Source organism: Diospyros lotus, chromosome 10, assembly GCF_014633365.1.
Source record: "Diospyros lotus cultivar Yz01 chromosome 10, ASM1463336v1, whole genome shotgun sequence".
Classification (NCBI taxonomy): domain Eukaryota; kingdom Viridiplantae; phylum Streptophyta; class Magnoliopsida; order Ericales; family Ebenaceae; genus Diospyros; species Diospyros lotus.
Genome location: NC_068347.1, coordinates 35,055,390 through 35,078,261, shown reverse-complemented (window position 1 = coordinate 35,078,261; position 22,872 = coordinate 35,055,390). Strand labels below are relative to the sequence as shown.

General features: G+C 41.3%; 2 protein-coding genes across 2 annotated transcripts; one reads left to right on the top strand and one right to left on the bottom strand.

Moving 5' to 3' along the window:
- The first annotated feature begins 8,948 nt into the window (after positions 1-8,948).
- Positions 8,949-14,238, top strand: LOC127811499 (protein farnesyltransferase/geranylgeranyltransferase type-1 subunit alpha). Its single transcript, XM_052351422.1, has 5 exons — positions 8,949-9,324; positions 11,231-11,340; positions 12,520-12,640; positions 12,807-12,902; positions 13,635-14,238. Exons 1-5 carry the CDS (start codon positions 9,079-9,081, stop codon positions 14,064-14,066), a joined length of 1,005 nt encoding a protein of 334 aa, XP_052207382.1. The 5' UTR covers positions 8,949-9,078; the 3' UTR covers positions 14,067-14,238.
- A 224-nt stretch (positions 14,239-14,462) lies between these two features.
- LOC127811498 (endonuclease III homolog 1, chloroplastic-like) lies at positions 14,463-22,202 on the bottom strand. Its single transcript, XM_052351421.1, has 11 exons — positions 22,026-22,202; positions 21,766-21,887; positions 20,912-20,975; positions 19,469-19,537; positions 17,469-17,587; positions 16,773-16,839; positions 16,544-16,635; positions 16,210-16,347; positions 16,026-16,130; positions 15,502-15,585; positions 14,463-14,822 (listed from the first exon to the last, which is right to left on the bottom strand). Exons 1-11 carry the CDS (start codon positions 22,159-22,161, stop codon positions 14,679-14,681), a joined length of 1,140 nt encoding a protein of 379 aa, XP_052207381.1. The 5' UTR covers positions 22,162-22,202; the 3' UTR covers positions 14,463-14,678.
- Positions 22,203-22,872: the final 670 nt, after the last annotated feature.

Genomic DNA, 22,872 nt, shown 5'->3' with positions numbered 1-22,872 from the left:
TATATGTTCAGACGGGTCATAGAGTGACCCCAGCTAACACACCATGGCTTGTTATCTTGTTGACTTGTACGGCCAAGATATGTGTCCAGGTAGGTCGCGTTACGGCCTCAGCTAACACCCAGTGGCTTCTACAAGTTTTATTTGAACTAAGAGGGAACACCCAGGTAGGTTGCAGACCATGGCTTTAAGCCAAGATAAAATGACCTCGGCTAGCGAACCCAAGCTCGGGGTTACTTGTGGAAGTGGTTGCTCAGTAAGTTCCAAACCATGACATAAAGTCAAGATGATTGGTTCTCAACTCGCAAACCACGACCTGAGGGAGAGACCAAGGTGAATGCTCGGTTAAGCCGTTGACCGTAGCGCTGTGGCTAGGTTACTTAGGCCTCAGCTCGCAAACCATGGCTTCTCGACCCCTCGTTACGGGGGCATTCAATCGAATACCAATAAGAATAAAGTGCAATGAAAGTTCATAAATTCTAACCAGAATCATGAAAGTCATTCGTAATGAAAAAGATGGAGCATAGGCAAGAACGATTACATTTATCTGAAGTAAGGGCGAAGGTGTTCTGCGTTCCAAGCTCGTGGGAGAGGGAGACCGTCCATGTTTGCCAGATGATATGCTCCGTTATTCAAATTTTCTTTGATGATAAATGGACCTTCCCAGTTAGGACCTAAGGTGCCATCGCTTGCCGCCCGTGCTCCTAGGAGTACCAGGCGTAGTACCTAATCTCCGACGTTGTAACGTCGGATTCGGACCTTCCTATTATAGTATCGTGCCACCCTTTGTTGATAAATGGTGATCCTTACGCGAACTACATCTCTTGATTCCTCGAGCAGGTCCAGATTAGCCGCCAGTAGCTCGTTATTGTGATCTAAGCTGAAGGTGGCCCTTCGGTGGCTGGCCACTTTATTCTCAGCGGGGATCATAGCCTCCGACCCATACGCCATTGAGAATGGGGTTTCTCCAGTGCTACTTCGGGCTGTTGTCCGATAGGTCCATAGCACTGTTTGCAGTCCATCCACCCAGGCCCCCTTTCTAGCCTCAAGCTTTGTCTTCAGGGTCTGCTTGATTATTTTGTTGACTGCTTCGACCTGCCAATTGGCCTGGGGGTGATCAACGGCGGTGAAACTCTTTTGAATCCCCATTGACTAACAGAATTGGATGAATTGCTCGCTGGTGAATTGGGTTCCGTTGTCCGTTACTATTTGCTGTGGCACTCCTAATCTGCAGATTATGTTATCCCATGTAAACGCTTGTGTCTTCGCACTGGTGATCTGTGCGAGCTCTTTGGCCTCTGCCCATTTGGTAAAGTAGTCAACTGCCACTATAGCATGCTTGCATCCTCCGCGAGCCGTGGGGAGTGGCCCGATTAGATCCATGCCCCAAATGGCAAAGGGTCAAGGGCTGCTCATCTGCTGCAGGTAAGCCGGCGAAGCTCGCGGAACCTTGGCGAACCTTTGGCACTTCTCGCATTTCTTGACAGTCTCTATGGCATCTTGCTTCACGGTGGGCCAATAAAACCCTTGTCGGAGGGCCTTTTGTGCTAGAGAGAGTGCCCCTGCATGATTACCGCAGTGGCCTACATGAATTTCTTCTAGCACAGCCTGACAATCGGTGCCGTTAATGCACCTCAGGAGCGGGGCTGAGAACCCCCTCTTGTACAGTCTATCATCGTAGATGCAATATCGGGCAGCTTGAGCTCGCAGGCGACGTGCTTCCAGCTTGTCTTCCGGTAGTTTCCTGTCTTGCAGATACTCCAAGATGGGGGTCATCCATGAGTTTTGTGGCGCCGTGATCAGTAGCGTTTCATCTCGTTGTTCCGTGCTCGGGGTGGCCAAAAAATTGACAGGTATGTCCCCCAAGAATCCTGCGTCCCGGGCAGTTGCTAGGCGAGCCAGAGCGTCCGCATGAGAGTTCTAGGAACGAGGGATTTGATGCATTTCATATTTTTTGAAAGTGGCTAAAAGTTCGCGTACCTTCTGTAAGTATGCTGCCATCTTCGTGTCTCTGGCCTGGTATTCTCCCCGTACCTAGTTGACAACTAGCTGAGAATCGCTGAAGATCTCCAAGAATTCAGCTCGTATTTCCTTTGCCAGGCGGAGTCCTGCTAATAAGGCTTCATACTCGAATTCATTATTGGTGGCCAAAAAACCGAACCTCAGGGCGTAGAGGATTTTGTGACCTTCGGGGCTTATTAGCATAACCCCGACTCCCGCTCCTTGTTCGTTCGATGATCCATCGACGTATAGTTCTCAGGACGGTCCTTTCAGGTTTTCCGGCTCCTCGTCAATTGGCCCAGTAAACTCGGCAATGAAGTCTGCTAACGCTTGACCCTTTATCGCCGTCCTTGGTTTGTACTTTATGTCGAATTGAGCGAGCTCAATAGACCATTTTAGTAAGCGGCCTGAGGTATCTGGTTTTTGGAGGATTTGTTTCAATGGGTATTTGGTCAGGACTTTGATCTCATGAGCTTGAAAATAGGGTCGCAACTTCCTTGATGCCACTATTAGACAGTAAGCCAATTTTTCGATTGGTGCGTACCTTGTTTCTGCATCGATTAGGCTTTTGGAGACGTAATAAATGGGGTGCTGCACCCCTTCTTCCCCCCGAACAAGGGCCACGCTGAGAGCCTGTTGGGATACTCCTAAGTACAAGGTCAACCTCTCTCCCTCCTTAGGTTTGGCGAGCAATGGGGCCCGTCCCATGTACTCCTTTAGTTGTTGGAATGCGAACTCGCATTCTTCTGTCCATCTGAAGTCTTTCTCCTTTTTTAGAAGCATGAAGAACGGGGCACACTTGTCAGTTGCCTTTGAAATGAAACGGCTCAGAGCTGCGACCTGACCATTGAGGCTTTGCACCTCCTTCTTTCTTACGGGCGACCTCATGTCAAGCAGAGCCTTAATTTTGTCTGGGTTGGCTTCAATGCCTCTGTTGTTTACCATAAACCCAAGAAATTTTCTAGAGGCTACACCAAATGCGCACTTGAGTGGGTTGAGCTTCATCTGATATCTCCTGAGGACTCCAAACGTTTCTCTTAGATCGGAAACGTGGTCCGTCACTTGCTCGGATTTTACCAGCATGTCGTCAACGTATACTTCCATGGTTTTTCTGATCAGTGTTTCGAACATCGTATTGACCAGCCTCTGGTAGGTCGTGCCAGCATTCTTCAATCCAAAGGGCATGACCTTGTAACAATAGAGCCCCCGGTCGGTTATGAACGATGTGTGCTCTTGGTCCGTGGGGTTCATAGGGATCTGGTTGTAGCCTGAATAGGCATCCATGAAACTGAGGAGGCGGTGACCAGCCGTTGCATCCACGAGCTGATCGATTCTGGGGAGAGGAAAGCTGTCTTTAGGACAGGCCTTGTTCAGGTAGGTGAAGTCGATGCAGGTCCTCCACTTCCCGTTTTTCTTTTTTACTAGGACCGGGTTGGCCACCCAGACCGGATAGTGGGCTTCCTTGATGAAATTATTTGCCAAGAGTTTGTCCACTTCTTCTTTAAGAGCGGCATAACGCTCCGGAGTCATTGGCCTCCTCTTCTGGCTCACTGGCCTGTAGCTTGGATCTACGTTAAGCCTGTGTGACATGACTTCTGGGGCGATTCCCACCATATCTTCGTGGTTCCATGCGAATACATCAAGGTTAGCTTTAAGGAAATTTGTAAGTTGGGATTTTACCTCGGGGGCTAGACTCTTGCCTAGCTTGAGGTGCCTTTTCTCGTCTGCCTCGCTGACTGAGATATCTTCGAGCTCTTCCATGGGACCGGTGGGTTTTTCGCAGTCGACCTCGCGGGGATCCAGGTCATGTTTAGCCTCCCATTGGCCGGTTGATCGCGGGCTGACATTTGCGATGATATTTACCTTCTTTCCCTTTGCTCCCATTTTCAGGGCGTCCTCATAGCAACGTCTTGCGAGGTACTGCTCGCCTCGTACACACCCTACACCGTCAGGGGTCGGGAATTTCACCGTAAGCGACCTGGTTGAAGTGACTAGATCCAGGTCGTTCATCGCCGGCCTTCCGAGTACGATGTTGTATGCTGAGGGGCAGTCAATTATTAGGAATTCTGCCAAAGTAGTGGCCTGACGGTTCGCATCCCCGATGGTGAGGGGAAGGCTGATCCGATCGACGGGAATCACTGCGTCCCCCGTGAACCCATAGAGTGGCTCTGGGGACGAGCTCAACTGTTCCGGTCCCAAACCCATCTGATCGAAGCATGCTCTGTACATTACATTTACCGAGCTGCCTGTGTCCACCATTATCCTTCGCACTTCGGAGTTGCCGACCTGGGCTCGTATAACGAGTACGTCGTTGTGCGGCCAATGGACGTCTCTGGCGTCTTCTTCCAAGAAAAACATCTTCTCTGGGATTGGGTTACCCCTAGGCCGCTTCGCGGGAACCGGCTATTCGCCCGATCTTGCTAGCAAGACATGGTTGGCCTCTCGTATGTATTTGTCGCGGGATTTGTGGGAGGATCCTGCGAGGTGGGGCCCGCCATGGATCGTGTAGATGGTTCGTACAACCGGTGATTGGTCATCATCGGTGGGGGGCTGCTGCTGTACCGGCGGCTGGCTTGGTTGATTAGTCGGCCGCACCACGTAATCTTTCAAGCAACCTCTTCTTATCAGATCTTCGATGGCGTCCCTTAGGGCCCAGCACTCCGAGGTGTTGTGACCTGCCTCGTTGTGGTATGCGCAAAATTTTTCTTTGTTTCGGAATTTGTTTGGAGTTCTTAACGGGTTGGGCTTCCCGAATTCCTCTTTGTTCCTTTCGATGGCGAAGATCCTTTCTTGGGAGTCTGACAGGGCACAGTAGCTGTCAAAGCGCTGTGATCTACGAGGTCGCTCATCTCCCTCTGCCTTCTGAACTCGCTTGAACATTTCATTGTTTGAGCGCTCCCCCCGAGCTTCTCTTCCGGCGTCTCCGTTATGCCTTCTCTTATTCTGGTTGGAGCCCCCAGCTTCTTCTCTCAACCCGACGGGTTTCTTCGTCCCGAAGGCGTCTTCCCATCGGATTTCCTTGGAAGCTCGTTCATAGAATTCCCCCAGGTCTTTGACCGGGGTTCGGTAGATGCTCTCGTAGAGCTTTCCATCTTTTCGGAGGTCGGGGGAGATCGCCGTTAGGATACTTTCATCCAAGGGATCCTCGACGTTGCTCACCTCGCTCCTGAACCTGGCGATGTAATCCCTCAGTGGCTCGTTTGCTTTCTGGAATACGGTGGCGAGGTGGCGCGAGCTGCCTCCTTAGAGCCCTGTATTGGTTAAGGAACCTCTGTTGGCACTCTTCCCAGCTGTTGATGCTACGAGGCGGAAGGCTCCTAAACCAAGCTCGGGGGATGTCTCCTAAGATTGCTGGGAAGGCGCGACATTTAGCCAGCGAACTGGTTGTCTGTAGATCCATTTGCACGTTGTACGCATCCAGGTAATCATAGGGGTCGCTGTCCCCATTATATTGTGGCATGCTCGGGACCTTAAACCTCCGGGGCAGGGGTTCGAGCTTAATCTTTCTGGTGAACGACGTCCTATCCCCATGGCCATTATTCTGGCTGCGGACTCCTTGTCGTTCTTCCAGCTGTCGCACCCTTTGATACAGCTCTTCCACAGTTGAGTCCGGTCCTACTGATTGCTGGGCTTGCGATCGCCTACTTCTTTCTCGGACTGGGGAGCGGTGAATTGGGGACGGATAGTTATCCCCGATATCCTCTTTCGCTGGTGGGTGTCTCTCCTCCCGCGGTTGGCGGACCCTGCGAGGCGACACCAGTGGATCGTGGACATCCCGTGCTTGAGCTTGGGCCAGAATTCTGACCGCGTCAGCGAGTTGCATTACCGTATTCTCCAATGCTTCCTGGCACTGCTGCCAGTCCCAGATCGTCCCTGTCCCAGTGATTTGGACAGTAGGCTGGACAGGGACCCGTGGTGGTATGCCGGGAGCGTCTCCGGCGGGCGGCGACAAAGGAGTATCGACTGTCGGGGCAACGGGTCCTCCATTTGGTGGTAAGTCTCGTGGTCGATCGTGGTGATTTTCAGGTGGGTCGACCGCCGCCTCGGAACTTCGAGTATTCCTTCCTCTAGCCATGGCTATTGATCAGAGCGCCCCCTTCCTCTAGCGCCAAAATGTCGACGTTCAATTTCGACCGACCGTGATTCGTTTTGGGCCGCGGTGAGTCAATCCAAAAATACCGAGAAGAAAGGAAAAAACCCCCCAAAATTCCAAGCGTGTACACCAGAATCTTTACGTGGTTCGGCCAGAATGATGCCTAGTCCACGACCGCAGTTTGATTATTCTCTCAGAGTGGCGGTATCTGATTATTCCTCCTGTCCCTGCCCCTCATGGTCTCTTTGACTCTCATTTATATGAGGGGCTTTTACAATTCAGATAACATATAAAAATACAGTGATTGTATAATGGGGGACAAACAATTCTTATCGCCTTCACAAGATCGGGAGTGGGATCCTCATTACGAGGGGCATGGGCTGTTACAGATAAAGTGATCGGACCCTACCTCCGACTTCTCAGCAGCTTTGCCACTCATGCGAGCTGGAGGTTTTAGGCCGGCGACCTGGATGGTCCAGCGATCTGGAGGATATTTCAGGAGCTCGTTAGTTGATTGCTTGGAGCTCGTTGGGGGATTATCGGGAGCTCGCCATATGCTCGCTTTACGAGTTCCGGATTTTTGGTGGAGGCTGGACTTTCCTTGACGAGGTCGTCCGGGCCTTCTTGGCCTTGGGTGATTGGGCCGGTCTATCGGACCGAGTCTGGCCCATGCGGGGTGATGCAAGAAATACATATAACAAATATATTAATGTATTTATAAATGAATTTGTTCACGAATTATTTACAAACTTTTAATTAAGTATATTTACAAGTTTTTAATCAAATATATTAGTATTCATAAACCTCTAATTGAGTATGTTCACAAGGTTAAACTAGTCGAGATTTACTAAACTCAAATTTAGCTCGTTTATAAATCGATGTTTAAAGTTATGCTCAAGCTTGGTTCATTTACTTTAACGAACAAATTTGAATGAGTTTGTTGCACTGAACACCAAGCCGTTCACAAACAACTCGACTCATTTGTAATTCTACCAACAATAAACCTAAGGCAAAGATATAAATATACCCCTCAACTTTGCTCTTTAAGCCATTTGACTCCATCAACTTCAAAGTAGACCTATCATGCCTTTGAACTTTTAATTTTAAAACAATCACACATTTCACATGGCAACGTGTTGTGCACGAGTTCGGTGCCATCGTCGATTCAACAGTAAGGAATACGAGACCAAGATTGGTCGGTGCCAAGGAAATAGTGGCCATGGTAGGTCGACTAAGGGTGTGCATTTTTTCGGTTTAACCGAACCAACCGAACTGAACCGATCAAATCGGTCGATTCGGTTTGGTTAATTAAGTAACTAAAAATTGGGTCAGTTAAATTTATAAGGAATTTTGGATATTTCGGTTAACCGAAATAACCGAATTCTTTTTCCACCGCCCACTATTTTCCTTTACCGCCCATCCCTTACTGCCACGGTTTTATTTTACTGCCCACGATTTCCCCCCACCCCCCACACAAACTTATTCTCTCTATCCCTCACGAGTCACGCCTCCCATGGTTTACTTCCCTCCTCACCTCACCCACGTGACCCTGACACTTTCTGTTCCCATCACCCCTAACCCCTCTCCCCAAACTTATCTCTCTCTCGCCCCAAAACTCTCAATCTCATGGACGTTAGACATCCCATTTTTCTATTTCTCTCTCGCGCCAGCTTTAGTCAGTCTGTTGCCTCCTCCCTCTGGCCTCACCAGCGCTGATCGGTCCATCACCCCCTCCTTCCGGCCTCACCAGCGCCAGTTGGTCCCTCACCTCTCTCCCGCTTCCTCATGACCGTTGTTCCTTTTCCGCTGCCTTAAGACAGTTTATTTCTATCTCTCTATCTCATGGCTACATGAAAGTCGAAGATGAAGGGCCGAACCGAATAAAGGCTGGTCATTCGTTTTTGTCTCCGGCATTTCGTTTCCTTCCTATGCAGAGGTCGACACCGCCCCAGCTGCATCTCTTTCTCCCTCCGATTATGCTTACTCATTCGGTAAGTTTTAGTGAAGTTCGGTTATTTCAGTTTCGATTTTTCGGTTTAGCGTATCCTATCGGTTCGGTTCGGTTGGTAAAAAAGTTGATGGTTTGGTCGGTTATAATCGAATGCTCTCTCATAAGGTCAAGAGTGAAAAATACAAGAGGTTGGTCAAGTTGATAAAGGCGAAGGGTCGACGGCGGGGTAGACAAGAGGTCTGTCGACGACAAGGAGAAATATAAGAGATCGCTGGCGTTGAGAATAAGGAAAAAGAAAATGATGGTATTACCTTCGCGCACTTCAATTGATCATGTATTTCACGCGTTATTCTTATTAGACCCCAGGTGTGTGATTGTTATAAAATTGAAAATAAATGAATATAATAGATCAATTTGAAGTTGAATGGGCCAAATGACCATTTACTCAAAATTAAATGGCATTTTTAAGCCTTTTGCCATAAACCTAATTAACCAATCATTGCTAGGTTTAACTAAGTTGGACAGTTTTTAGATTGTGATGGTTGATATGTGTTTTTATTATTTTCTTAATGTCTTGAAAAGTAAAAAAATAAAATTAGTAATTAGTTGATTGACCACAATTAATGGCTCCCTATAATTGGTAGAACAGTTAAATATGACATATGAATAATATGATAATGTTTAACAGTTAATGTTGGTTGTTTAATAACAAGCCTATCAATATTTTTTATTTTTTATAATTAAAAAAAGGGAGAGATAAGGAAAGAAAAAATAGATAAAATAATTATTTTTATTTTTAAGGTGGGCTGTCTTTGTAATTTCTCAAAATAGTTAAAGATTACAGAATTTTATCAAATTTTGAGGAGATAAGTGCAATTTAGCATTAAGATGCAGTTCCAAGCATCCAATGGTGTGAGCAGGAGAGATAGTGGGAGCAGGGGAGGGAATCATATGGGCAACTGAAGGGGCAACTGGGAGGACCAGACGAATACGTCTAGATCTCAAGAGTGATCACTCTCCCAGCTCCGATCAGATCATGGAATCGTCTTCGTCGGAGGAAGAGCAAGACCGAAGAGTCCCGTTCAGCCGGAGACCGGAGTGGTCGGACGTCACTCCGGTTCCCCAAGACGACGGCCCGAATCCGGTCGTTCCCATCGCTTACAGGGAAGACTTCGCGGAGACCATGGACTACTTCCGAGGCGTCTACTTGGCCGACGAGCGCTCTCCTCGCTCTCTCCAACTCACTGCCGAAGCCATCTCCATGAACCCCGGAAACTACACCGTGATTCATCTCTCTCTCTCTCTCTCCTGTTTATTTCTGTGGAAACAATCTGGAAAATGTGAAATTGGGGCAGGGTTGAAGTAGGGCTCCTTTCATTTTCAATTTTGCCGCGGTATAGTTCCGTTAAGCTATTTTGTTGCTCTAACATTTGTACATGCATATTGCAAAACTTGAAATTATAGGTTTCCTCGGCTAGGTTGCTTAGCGGTGGCGGTGGTTTGAATGTTTCTGGCCATGGCAAGGGGCGTCGGTGTTGGCGGGGAAGGGGTTAGAGATAAGGGAAGTGGGCTAATCGAGCAGTGAAGGGTAGCCAGAGTGATAATTGTGGGTTTCAATGGAGCACGGTGGTGGGATTTTGCTGGTGGTTGTATTTGCAGGGAGTGTTCATCACGGTGGCTGGATGGTTGGTTCTGGCCGCTGGAAGTGTGGGGACAAGTTTGGTGGTGCAAAAAGTCTGTAGGTGGTCTGTGGGTGTTTAGGTAGTTAGGCAGTGAGGATGGTTGAGGCAAAGAGATGAATAGGTGATTTGAGTGTGTTAACTTGCTGAAGCTATGTTAACTCAGTTTGAAAGCTTGCCAGTACTTTTAGTCTCTGAAACTTAACCTCAAGGGATTTAGTGACATTTTCCTACTTTTTGATTCAATATAGCAAATTCCAATTAAATGGAAATTTATTACCTCGATCAGAGGATTACCTTCAAGTAGAAAGGGAACTTCCATTTCCATTTGTCTTATCAAACAAGAGAGTTGGAATGAGTAATTGTATTGGCTGTTCTATATTTTCTTCTACATATTATTTTTAGCATAAAGTGAAGAAATTGTACCCAGGCCAGATGAGAACACAAGCAAAACCAACTCTACCTTATGCCTGTGCCAGGAGCTGTTCACATATAACAATAGTAATGTTGACTCCCGGTCCATTCTGCTTAGTTGTGCACTTTCCAAGAAAAAAAGCTCTCATGTGTGAACCAAAAAGGTAATTTTTTGTTGTTGTTGACCTAGGGGTAATCCTCGCTTTGAATAACATAATGAAGAGGAGCAGTTAGTGTTAGATTGGTGATTCTCACGTAGCAGCAATTAGGCTCTTAACCATTGTCTTCAATATTATCTAGTGGGAGACACCTGTGGTTTTCCTTTTGCCCTTTCGGGATTTCTCAGTTTTTTGGCTACTCATTGTTCTCATACAGGCTTGGGGCATTTGGGGTCCTCAGTTGATCATTAGGATGTGAATTTGTGACACATTGGTATCTGAGTGAGATCTAGCTGCAACATTCCTATACCATTGTTATGAGCCACATTCAAGATTCCGAAGTCAAGGTAGGATGAATCTAGGATGGGCCCCTCCTCTCCCTGGAGGAGTGGGAGCCTGTGTAATGGAGGCGTCACATGATTGGGTTGGGGAGAATTTCATGTCCTGCATTAACTGGAGCTAGTGTCATATGGGTAATATAACGTTTTGTATTGATCACATCTAATAGTAATTTCTTTTAGGATGGAGCTTGTGATAGTAGGAAGTACACAGTGTGGTGTGTGGCCCCTTGTCACGTTATCTAAGGTCCTGTGATGCCACAAAATGGTAGGGATTTTGGAAGAATAGAGCTCTCCTTAACTTTTTGAAAAGGAATCACCATTGATTTTATTTTCTACTTCTCTGTGGATGGTCCTTGTTTAGAGTTTCTTCTATCCTTCCTGGATGATTTGTACATATAACTGTAAATATATGCCTATTTTGTCTCCCCCCCCTTCTCCCCCGGTGCATGGTTTAAAGAAGAGCAAAAACGCAGTAGATTACATTGGTACCCTATTACCATATCAGTAATGCAAGCATTGTAATTTGTTTTGTTTTCATGCATATAATTTCACTTAATTTGAAGGAAGTCAAGCTAACTTTTATCATATTTTTGTAGGTATGGCAGTTTAGGCGTCTTATACTTAAGGCGTTGAATGCCGACTTACATGATGAACTCGATTTTGTTGAACGCATAGCTGATAACAACTCAAAAAACTATCAGATATGGTGAGATGCTGCTTTCATTCTGTTTTTCCCTTGACCCCCTTCACTCTGATCAATACCAAGTAGTGAAAACAATATTACAACAATAAAAGTAAGATAAGCTGTCTCTGATATGGAAGAAAAGAGAATTTTTAGAATAGTACATTTGAAGCCCAGTTTTAGCCTATTATTTCTGGAGGTCTTTTTTTCCTAGTTTGACCTGTATGCAAGGTGTTTTAAAAAATACTAGTTTTCTCCTCAGCTTCATTAGCCTAGTGGTACCTGGTGACCCCTAGACCTTGGGATTGTGGCTTGGTCCCATTTTTATCTTGAACAGCCACCATCCAGGATAACAATGTATGCAAATAATTAAAAACTAGCTTCAGTAGATTTTGGAAACGTCAATAGGAATGTGCCTTTTGAGTAATAGGATGTAAAGGAGAGGGAAATAAGAAAGAAATTGTGCATGGGATGTGAAGGTTGTTGACCAAAGAACCTAAAATTTCCTGTGTTACATAACCAAGTATAATTGCAGGAAAAGTTTTGAGCAAAATGGGATGTGACTTGCACTTTCCAGCGATAACCACAGAAACAAAATGAAGGAAAGCAATTGTCTTTTCCTCTTCCTCTCTGTTCCTGATATCCAAAAACAGCCCAGTAAAATTATCTAACTGTATCTTGTACATTTTATGGAAAATGTGTAATTGTTCAAGTCAGGGTGACTGCAAAGTCAATGTTGTTGACTGTTGTCCAGCATATGGCATGCTTTTGTACATCTGCCAGTATGTCGATTTGGTAAAAATTGCCTACATATGCTTCTCTCTAGATTGTTTACATCATTTACAAGCTTTTGATTTGATTAAAATTGTCAACTATTATGCTTCTCTTTATATTACTTACATCATTACAAGCTCTAGGAATTGGAGTCATTTGTGCCCTTTTCTTTATGTCTGGGTTGTTCATTGACACAGCTAGTGAATATAGGTGCATTCTTATGTGCTCTATGGAAACTGTTAGTGCATCTTGCTGGATTTGAAATAGTTTCTAATGGGCTATTATTGTTATTCTTTTTCCTTTTCTTTTCTTTTGAGGGAGCAGAACACTGGTGATGGGGAGTAAAGTTGGTTGATTTGATGTTCTTGAGCTATTAATGAGTACAGTTAGATAAAGATCCATTATTCTGAATAAAATTGATTGATGCAGGCATCATAGGCGCTGGGTTGCGGAGAAACTGGGAACTGATGCTATGAGCAAAGAGCTTGACTTCACCAGGAAGATTTTCTCTATAGATGCTAAGAATTACCATGCCTGGTCCCATAGGCAGGTTTGCAGTTTTCTTTATGCTTGAATATCTTTCATTATGGTGTGTGCATTTATTGAAAATTTGAATGGTCAATGGAGGTTATATTTTTATGCACAAGTACAGTGTTTTGGCTTTTTGTAATTAATGTATAAGTGGTGGAGATTTGAGAATAGGTGCTTCCATGCAGTGGGTTCTTCAGGCATTAGGAGGCTGGGAAGATGAACTTGCCTATTGTCAGAAGCTTCTTGAAGATGACATTTTCAACAATTCTGCTTGGAATCAGGTATGAACAAAAGTCTCAGCATCTGGTAGTTACAGTATGCTGTCAAAACGGATTGATTCATAACATTTCAGTCTGTTACATTACATTAGGATCCCATGACAAATGCTTACCAAGAAAAGAGAGCTGTGAGTAATGTGACAGTAATCTGATCATTTCCGCCATTAATTCCAATGTCCTTGGTAAAACATGCTGATTTCGTTGGCTTCATTCCATGAAATTCTTCAAAAATTGTACAATGTGCAGAATTACCACAAAATTTACACTGTCATGATTAAGTAATTTGATTGCATCTCCAATTAACACAAATAATCCAAAAATACCTACCATATTCAAGTTACTTATTTTTGGTTAATTGTTTCCAAACCTTTCTTTATTTTCTATTATTTCTATTTGTTTTCTTCTTCTCCATGTTCCTGAACTGTTCTTAAATTTAGCTGAAAAGTTACGACTAATTCTGGCTTCTGAACGTGCTTGAATTATTCATCAACAAATTTGAATTGAATTCCAACCTTCATATGGTAACAAGCAGAACAGCTTTTGCCCCCAGGACATGATGAAGGCAAGCCTCATGCATGATTTGTACCTTTATTTACTGCCTTCGTTTCATGTATATATGTAGTACATAGTGGATGTGGGTGTGCAGGCATAATTGTATGCCTGCATATATAGAGCTAATTATGGACTGTGAAACTGTTGACCAGCTTATAACGGAACAATTGTATGTTTTAACAGAGATATTTTGTTGTGACAAGATCCCCCCTCTTGGGAGGCCTGAAAAACATGAGAGAATCTGAAGTGCGTTATGCAGTGGAAGCCATTATGGCCGCACCGGAGAATGAAAGTCCATGGAGATACCTCCGGGGCCTTTACAAAGATGATATGCAGTCTTGGACAAATGATCCTGAAGTGTCTCGAGTATGTTGGAAGGTTTTGCATTCAAGAAGCAACTATATCTTTGCTCTGAACACACTTTTGGATCTTCTCTGTCAAGGTTTTAAACCAGGCCAAGAGTTCAAAGATGCTGTAGGGACTTTGATTCCAGTGCCAGACTCATCAGATTCAGATTTGGCAAAAACAGTTTGTTCCCTCTTGGAGCATGTTGATCCAATGAGAGCAAATTACTGGATATGGCGCAAGAAAACTCTTTCTTTACAATCAGTTTAGCACAGTAGATCCTTTGGTTTATGCTATTAACTGTTGATAATCAACTCAAGTTCCGACTGTTATCTTCTACATTTCCATTTCATTGTGACTGCTTTTGAATTGGTTATATACATGTAGTATACAGTATGTGGATCTTATGCAACCAAATGCTTCAGAGATCATTTTGAAGGTCCTTAATGTTCATCAGGAATATGGCTCCTTACATTCTTTTTGATGAATTGCTGCCACACTTGCTCTGTAATCCAAAAGCAAAAATGCTTTCAGCACTAAAAAAGTATGCAATTTGTCCTATTGCTGCGCCAGCAGCGCCACCTATCCTGTATTCTTAACTTACAATTACATAATTAGTTAGCTTTCTATCAAATAAATTGCAAATTTCACAAAGTTTAACCGAAGTCCCATAAAAAATCTAAGTTGCCAATTGATATTCAACAAGGTATAGGGGCAATGAGATTTGTTCCATACCAAAAAAGAGGTCACCATGAGACAAAGTGGTCAACCAAAGAATGGAACTGTCAAAAATAAAATTGTATAGCTTTGGTCTTCAATGGCAATTGAGGATGAAGTGGTAATGGGCAAATCAGAATTCCATCCCCTCAAAACGACACCATATTAATGCTTCTTGCTTTGGTCAGACTTCTTTGTCTTGGATGATGGGCTTGAGGTCTCCTTAAATGCTGATGGGCACAATTTACTGATGCTGCAACTTTCACACCTAGGTCTAAGAGGAGTGCACACGGTCTGCCCAAATCCCACCTGTTCATTGAGGAAAGCTTATGAATTAGCATCCAATTCCATGAGAGTGCAATGCAGGACAATGGCATGGCCTTTAAGTCTCTAACTTCACAGACGAATGATGGTGATGAAACACAATGGGGGGCAAACTAAATGCTTCGACACAGTTATTGCATGGGTCAAGCAGGAATTCGCCTTTACATATGGCAATAACCTCAGGGACTCAGAAATTTGTCCATTCTTTATCATTTGGGAGGACATCACCCAAATCATTATCTCCATGAATTGAGACACGTGAAGGGGTAAGACAAGATAGGGAGCCATCTTTGCACTACACGTGCCAAGTAGCAGCCGATAGATCTGTGTCTGTGTTCTCAACCTACCCGGCCTGTGACTGCATGCCAAACAATGTTAAGCTTCTCTTTTGTTTTTCATTTCAAAACCAACTGAATACAGCTCTGCTTGAAGGCAAACCTCAAGAAGAGTTGTAATGTGTAATCCCCTAAATGGTCAACCCATATAAGAAACTTAAGGGCATCCAGGCAATTGTTTCACTAATCTCTGCAGCAGTATTTTCCCAGCAGCAGATCCCTTTGCTACTAACAACCAATGCCAGCAGCATCTTGATCTGCCATTATAGGATGAGAATCCATGTAGATGTTTCTATGTATATGAAGTAGTTAGAGTAAGCAAGACATACCAAAAGAGGGTTGATTGAAACCCACTCTTCCTTAGGAAGCCAGAGTTGCAAGGACTCTCTTGTCTCCTCAGGATTTGAAGTTTTCTGGCAAAAATACAAATGGACCAGTCAGATATGAAATGTCGTCAATTATAAGAAGGCCTAGGGTGGAAGCAGTGGGAGGAGGGGGTCAGCTGCAATCTGGAGAAGACTATTAGCTATGAAATAAGGAAAATTGTTACAAGCAGGCCTAGGCATGCTAAAACAGATACTTAAACAATATTTTGTTCATCTATGAAGTAAGCAAATTGTTTATTTCACCACAAAAAACTTCTACCATCACCTGTTTTTCACCACAAAAAGCTTTTAGAGGTACCAGTCCGGATGTTACGTTTTAGTGTTAGCTTCAGTCCAGTTATAAAATCAAAAAGGAAACCAAGTTTAAAATATCAAATTCAAAATTTCTAAGAATTCATAAATTATAAGAACTTGATTGGTACAATAGAGTTGATCTTGTAAATAAGAGAATAAATAAAATGATGTACCTGTTTTGTTCCCGGCTTTTTCACCCACCCAAGTCTATTGCAGATACGATGCACATGAGTATCTACACATATCCCCTGAACATTGTTCCAGCCCACATTCATAACCTATACAAATCCATGCAATCAATTATCATCAAACCCGCTGCCTGTTTAAAGGAAACAAACAAACGTTATTCATCCCTACCAGATGAGCCATCTTTGGGCCAATCCCTGGAAGTAGGAGTAACTCCTCCAACGTACTAGGAATATCTCCATCATACTTTGTGAGACATATTCTTGCAATTTTCTTCAAATTGCTGGCCTTTTTAGGGTAAAACCCAACCTAATAAAAAAAATTGATACAAGATTCCTAAGTAACAATATTAAAACAAAATTGCAACAAAGGATAACTACAGTAAGAAGCCAGAAGTTAAATGCTTTTGTTGAAAAAATTTCCCTATAATGTCATATCAAATCTTTTGGTTACTCAAACAAGCAACTTTTACACAACAGGATCAAGTGACTGCAGAGAAATGTACAGGGTAAATCAAGCCCTTAATAGTGGCTTCCTCAGCATTGTCAATGGCATCTGGAGTAAGTAGACCATTTTGAAGGAGACGCTGAATAGCTCCTGCACTAGTAAGCACTTATTAATACTATTTCAACATAGTGCAGAGCAACTAGGCAACACAGAAGAATTAGAAATGGAGAACTGGGGGGCGAAGAAATCCTCAATATCTTTCAGAACAATGGTGTTTTCAAACTTGCCATGGGTGACATTATCTTTGGTTTGGCTTGAAAGAAGTGAAGATACCAAAACAGCAAATCTTCTTTCCTGATGAAAGCAAATAAGACAAATCATTAGTAATCAAACAGCACCAAGCTTCACCCATCTACTTCACCCCACTGAAAGCATAAAACACTCTTGTCTAATAAAATAAACAGAATAGTGAATAACAGTAGACCAACCCCCTTTCCAATGGATGGGAATTGAGAAGGTTACAATGACAACAACAACAACATATAAAGCCTTTATCCCACTATTTGGGATCAGAGAATTCAGAAGATTATCCATGAGGTAATAATGGGTTCCAAGTCGTACTATTACAAACAACAATGTATTAAAAATGAGTTCTTGCAAAATGTGGTCTTCTACGGTCTAAAAGCCTGTCCTTTTGTCAATAACAAGTTTGCAGCAGACACCCAGCTTCATGTGGCAAGACCATTGTCAAGCTGTACGAATGATGATCCTGATATCCTAGAAATTCTTACAGCCATTAGAATGGCCAATAAATTCACATTCCTTTCAAGAACAAACTATTGCCATCATATCTATTAAGACCAGAAGAAGCTTGTTTTTCATCTAATCAAGCATGCTGATCAATATGAATGAAAACTTAAAGAATGAATTTTCAACTCAAATGCATTTGAATTTATAGAACACCAGACTAAAGAAGGTAATACCTTGGGAGGAAGAGAACTGCCAGCTTTTTCACATCCCATGGTGTCTACTGGTGCACCTTCAGAGGATCTCATTTCACGAATTCCATCAAGAATCTTTTCCCAATTGGCCGGTGGTTCAGCTGAATCAAATAAAACAGTCAGGAACTTTTTCAAGTATTTTTAAGCATCAGAAAATAAACAAGACATACCAAACCTTTATTAGAATTCCATTTTGACAGGAAGGGTATGTAGTAAAACAAGATAAATGGCAAAATCAAGCACCAGGGTACAGCACCAGTGAGGTTTATAAGTGGACAATTGAATAGGTCAAACAGTCACTTCAACCATAGAAGTCTACATGGAAAGCCACTCCATTTAGATGACTATCCCCGTCCAAATTAAATTGTTTTGAAAAACACCATATTTATATTTGGTCAAACAGAAAATAATGAAATAGATGCTTCAGTGACTAACTTTAAAACTTAATCAGCATAAATAGTAGAAATCCACCAAGAATTGATTACTTGCCTATTCCTACGCTCCTGACATGCTATGACGGAAAATATATGATCTATTTATGAGTACGACACATATGCCACCTAAGGAAAAAAAAAGGAAAAGAAATACAGTGTCTCAGCTTCATAACCATGGGGTCACCAGCAGCTTTCATGCATTGCAGAGTTAATAAAAGGAGGAATTACTTATATTAGAAAATGAACTCAAAGCATGAGTTAAATGCACATAACAGAGAGTAAAGCAACATATACACACTAGTTGATGCCTCCAGAGCTTGATCAGTCATGACATGTCTCAGGCCACAAAACCCCATATGAAATAAAGCTATTCACAGAAATCATCTGAACACCCAATTTGGCCATATTTCCTCATGTTTTTCTTTTCCCAACACAAGAATAAATGACTGAAGTTCATTTTTAGACTCTTCTATTAACATTGTCATAATTACTGAATAGGAGAAACAAACTATTGTTTTTGAAAAGTTCAAGTTCTTGGAGCTATGGTTGGATTCCTCAGAGAGAAATTTTTATTTTTCATAGCTCTAAGGGCTGGCTTAAATAAATAATGCACCGGTTTACTATATGTGTTGAAAGAATGGATTGGCAGTCCAAACCTCTTGTAATTTTTATAATGTCTTGATTTCTCCATTTTCTTAACTTCTCCTGATTTTTATTTTTGATTTCAATAAATTGCATAATTCCAAAATACATCATCACTGTTTTATAAGCCACAACTCCATGCTCAAGTTAGAACACATCTGTTCCTAGAAGGAGTCATATTAAACAGCCAGAAAATTTCACGTCTTAAGTAATGAATATCACTTTGCAATACAGGTTACTTAGTACAACAATCAGGAGCTGCAACACTGGTATGGAGCTGGTTCAGTGTCCCAAAGGCCATTGACCAACACAAAATCTGAATCACGTAATCTCTCCTCAATCTTTACCATCCAGGTTGGGAGGGAGAGTGGTCCCTAGATAAAATAGAAGCTTTTGATGTTGCATTATCCTGTTCCTTGTAAGCATTATGTTAACTTTAAGCTTTTTGGTTTTCTTGAAAAACATATAAATGCCAATTTTATACTGGTAATTCTCTCTTTTAAGATGCATTTTCAATAGGGAAAACAAGTGATTATCTGTTTCTGTTTGAATAATAGATTTTGTCACACATGGAACATTCAACAAAAAGCATTAAAAGCCAGTAAGAAAACATAAGCCCAGCATTCACCTCTTCAGCCAACCAGCATTCACACGGTAGATAGTAAAAAAATCTGCATGGCTCAGCTTTAACTCGTTTGGTAACTTGTGATTATAAAATACCCAATCATTTCAAATAATTGAGAACCAGCTAGAAACTCTTTCAATGATAAGTCAATTTCTAGACATATCCCATGTGTCAATATTAACAATGTCAATGTCAATGACATCACCTATATCATCTATCATAATTTCCCTAAAGCAATAAAATAATTTGGGAAAATAAAGAACCATTGCTGCATCATATACACTTTGGCTTAGTTGAAGGCACAGCTTTGCTTTTCACTGAAGGCACATCTGCAGCAGCTATTGACATCTCTGCAAAGAAAAATTTGCAAGTGGGAGAAGAATAGAAGTGAGACCACTGGTGAAAGAATAAATAACCATGTTACATAATCAGAAGGAAATACGCACAACAATTGTTAATGTGCATGCATGGATACAAATATAAAGACGCAAGATAGAGAAAACAAAGACCTAACACATGGGAGATAGGGGTCAAAAAGCATTTATTGCCATGGACTTCTAAGCAAACTAAAGAAAAGATGAAAAAAGAACTAGTAAGCCTGGAGTTGAACAGGTAGGCCCAACCACGCCTATTGTCATATAGCTCATTATGGATCCTTGATTTGGGTCTCTGCTCTCTCTTCATGCTACTATTTCCTCTTAATTTATCATTAAATTCAGTGTGTCAGGACAAGGGTATGACCAAAGGGCAGAATGTAGAAGAAAAAAAACCACTTTCACAATCTGAATCAAGAGAGAGGAGAAAAGGGTGCCTTGAGAGGAACTCTCGCATGCACATTCCCTATTCTCCATATTCAACCTTCTTCTTTCCTTTCCTTGCCAAATGGAGCCTGATAATTTCAAAATTAAAATCATGCAAAATCAAAATACTTAGACTTGCAGAATATGGATTGCTAACTTGACAATCAGCATTTTCCAGCAGACACTTGCCGCAATGTTTTAACATATCATGGGTTCACATTAAAAAGATTTTGTAAACCGATACTTCGCTAAAAACTGAAGGATGGTTGAAGGAATCTGAGTCCTTTCAGTACTCTGCAAATTGAAAGTCATAATAATAAGTCCCAAATGCAACAATCTGCTAGTGGTATACAAATTTTGAGATAAGCATCAAGTAAAATGGAGAGAGACAGAGGGAGGGAGAGAGAAAATTTGCATACAGAGCCACTTTCATGCTGAGATCACATTGGCCTTGCCTATATTCTCAATTTTTTACAAACCTGGCCAAGAATACTTCTCTGGCAACCATAAACTGATATCTAGTACTTCTCAAAATTGTTTGAAGGAGCAAAAACAATTACTAGGATAACTCCAATTTGAAGGAAGAACTTAATAGCACTTTCAAACATTATTAGAATCCCAGTCTTTTAGACAATAAACAACTCCAATTTTCATATTATCATCAGTCTCATTACCACAAACATAAAGAATGAAAAATATAAAGCAAGCATTTATTATCCAACCTTAACATGTTAAAAACCATAAACTAACCAGAATAATGTCTATTCTGACTAATGTAGTAGGGTCAACAGCATAACTCTTTTAGAATTGTTAGTGTCATCTTTGAGCACGCCCCATGGATAATTGGAAAAAAAAAACACTCTGGCCAGAAAAATTTGAACACCATCTCTAATTAAGATAGATTAGTAAAAAGAAGGAACTTACTAAACTGAGAAGAACTTTTGGACTTCCCATATGCAAAGTCTTCAATATCGGGTAGGCCACAAATCTGCATTAAACTAACTGGTTGAGAGGCAGATATCCATTTTCTCTAGACAACTAACTCCCTGTACAATTAACTGGATTAACTACTGGAATTCATATGACTTCAATTAAATTCAAAAGCTCAAAACTAGAAAAAGGCGAGGCCACCAGTAGCTTGTGATTATAAATTTGCCACTAGCATATAATTCATATGGCATTTTTTTGCACAAAAATACTCTAATGATATGATTTCCCATTTGAATGGCATGAGAAGAGAAATCGATTTTAAAGTTGATATTGAGAAATTTTATCATCTGCATCATGATTTTCCTTTTCTTTTTTTCTTTTTTTTTTTTTTTGGGGGGGGGGGGGGGAAGGTATCATGATTTGGTACAAAGTAGTGCCGCCACTGTTAACTAAGACTAATGAATTTAAATAAAAAATAAAAAGAAATGATACTCGCACATATAAAACTTACATTAATATAAACTTTCATATTTTCCTAGGAAATATTAGTACAAATTTAATATAATTATATAGATTACTGAAAATAGAAACTTTTTTTTCCCATTTAGAAACGATGATTGGTATTTAATAAATACAGTGGTGTACATGAAAGAAATATCACGTATATTACCATTCAAGTATGTGAAAAGAAAAACAAACAGAGAATTTCCCAGTAATTTTATCGCAGAAGTGACGATAAAATAATTAACAAACCCAGAATCAAACAACTAGCCAACAAGGCGTAAAGAGCATAAAGAATAATCAACAGAGCAGAAAAAAAAAAGGGAATGAAAATGCAATGTCCTCACTCTCTGGCGAAGAGGTTCCGCCTTAAGCTCATCTTCGAATGCTTCCACTGCCTTTTTAACTCTCTTCTTCCGGACAAAAACGCGGATCTCTGGACCAGACACTCCATCGGGAGATTCAGGGCCTGGACAAAGAGGAAAAAGTGAGCCATAAAACTAAAAGTGAAGAGCGTAAAGTTGTGTAATGATCGTACTGAGAGATTAACGATTGGAGCAACGGAAGCAAAAAGAGACAATCTTTCTGTATTCAGTGATTTGCTGACCTGGTTTCAGGCTTGATTCCGAAGCGGTGATTCCACGTTTGGGTGGAAGGGGTTTGGAGGAGAGCCTGGTTTGGGGCATTTTGGTTCGCGCCAATGGCAATGGAAGAAGCGAACGACTCCACAGAGAGAGGGTCATAGGAACTTTTGGAAGGACCTGGAGAATAAAATCAAGGATAAAAGCTGGATCTGGTCTCCCAATTTTACATTTTTGTGTTTCATATTTGAAATTCAATAACATGTAAAGTTAAAAGGAGGAAAATATGTATTTGGTCGTTATAGTGTTAAAATATTTTAAATGTTATTTTTTGTAAATTTGAGTCTCGTTAATTATATATAAAAAAATATTCTATATAATAAATATTTCCTCAACTCAGTGACAAGGGCCAAACTCAGAATTTAAAATTTTTATTATTTTAATTATATCTATATATTTATATTCTTAAATTAATTTAATTTCTTATACTTTAAAATTTTGTTCATATAATAATTTAAAATTTTTGTTATTTTGATTATATCCCTATACTTGCAATTCTAAATTAATATAATCTCTGAATTTTAATGTGTAAAAAAATAAAATAAAGTGAGATGAATCAATTTATTATTTTTTTGCATGTTAAGATATATAAAGTCAATTAACTAAAAAAATATAAATATAGAGATATAATTGAAATAATAAAAAATTTAAATTATTATATAAAAAATGTTAAAATATAAGAGTTATATTTATTAAAAATATAAATATATGGGTATAATCGTATTAATAAAAAATTTAATAATTATGTAAAAATATAAATGTAAATTTAATTAAGAAAAAACATAATTTGTATGAACTTATAAGAGTTAATTA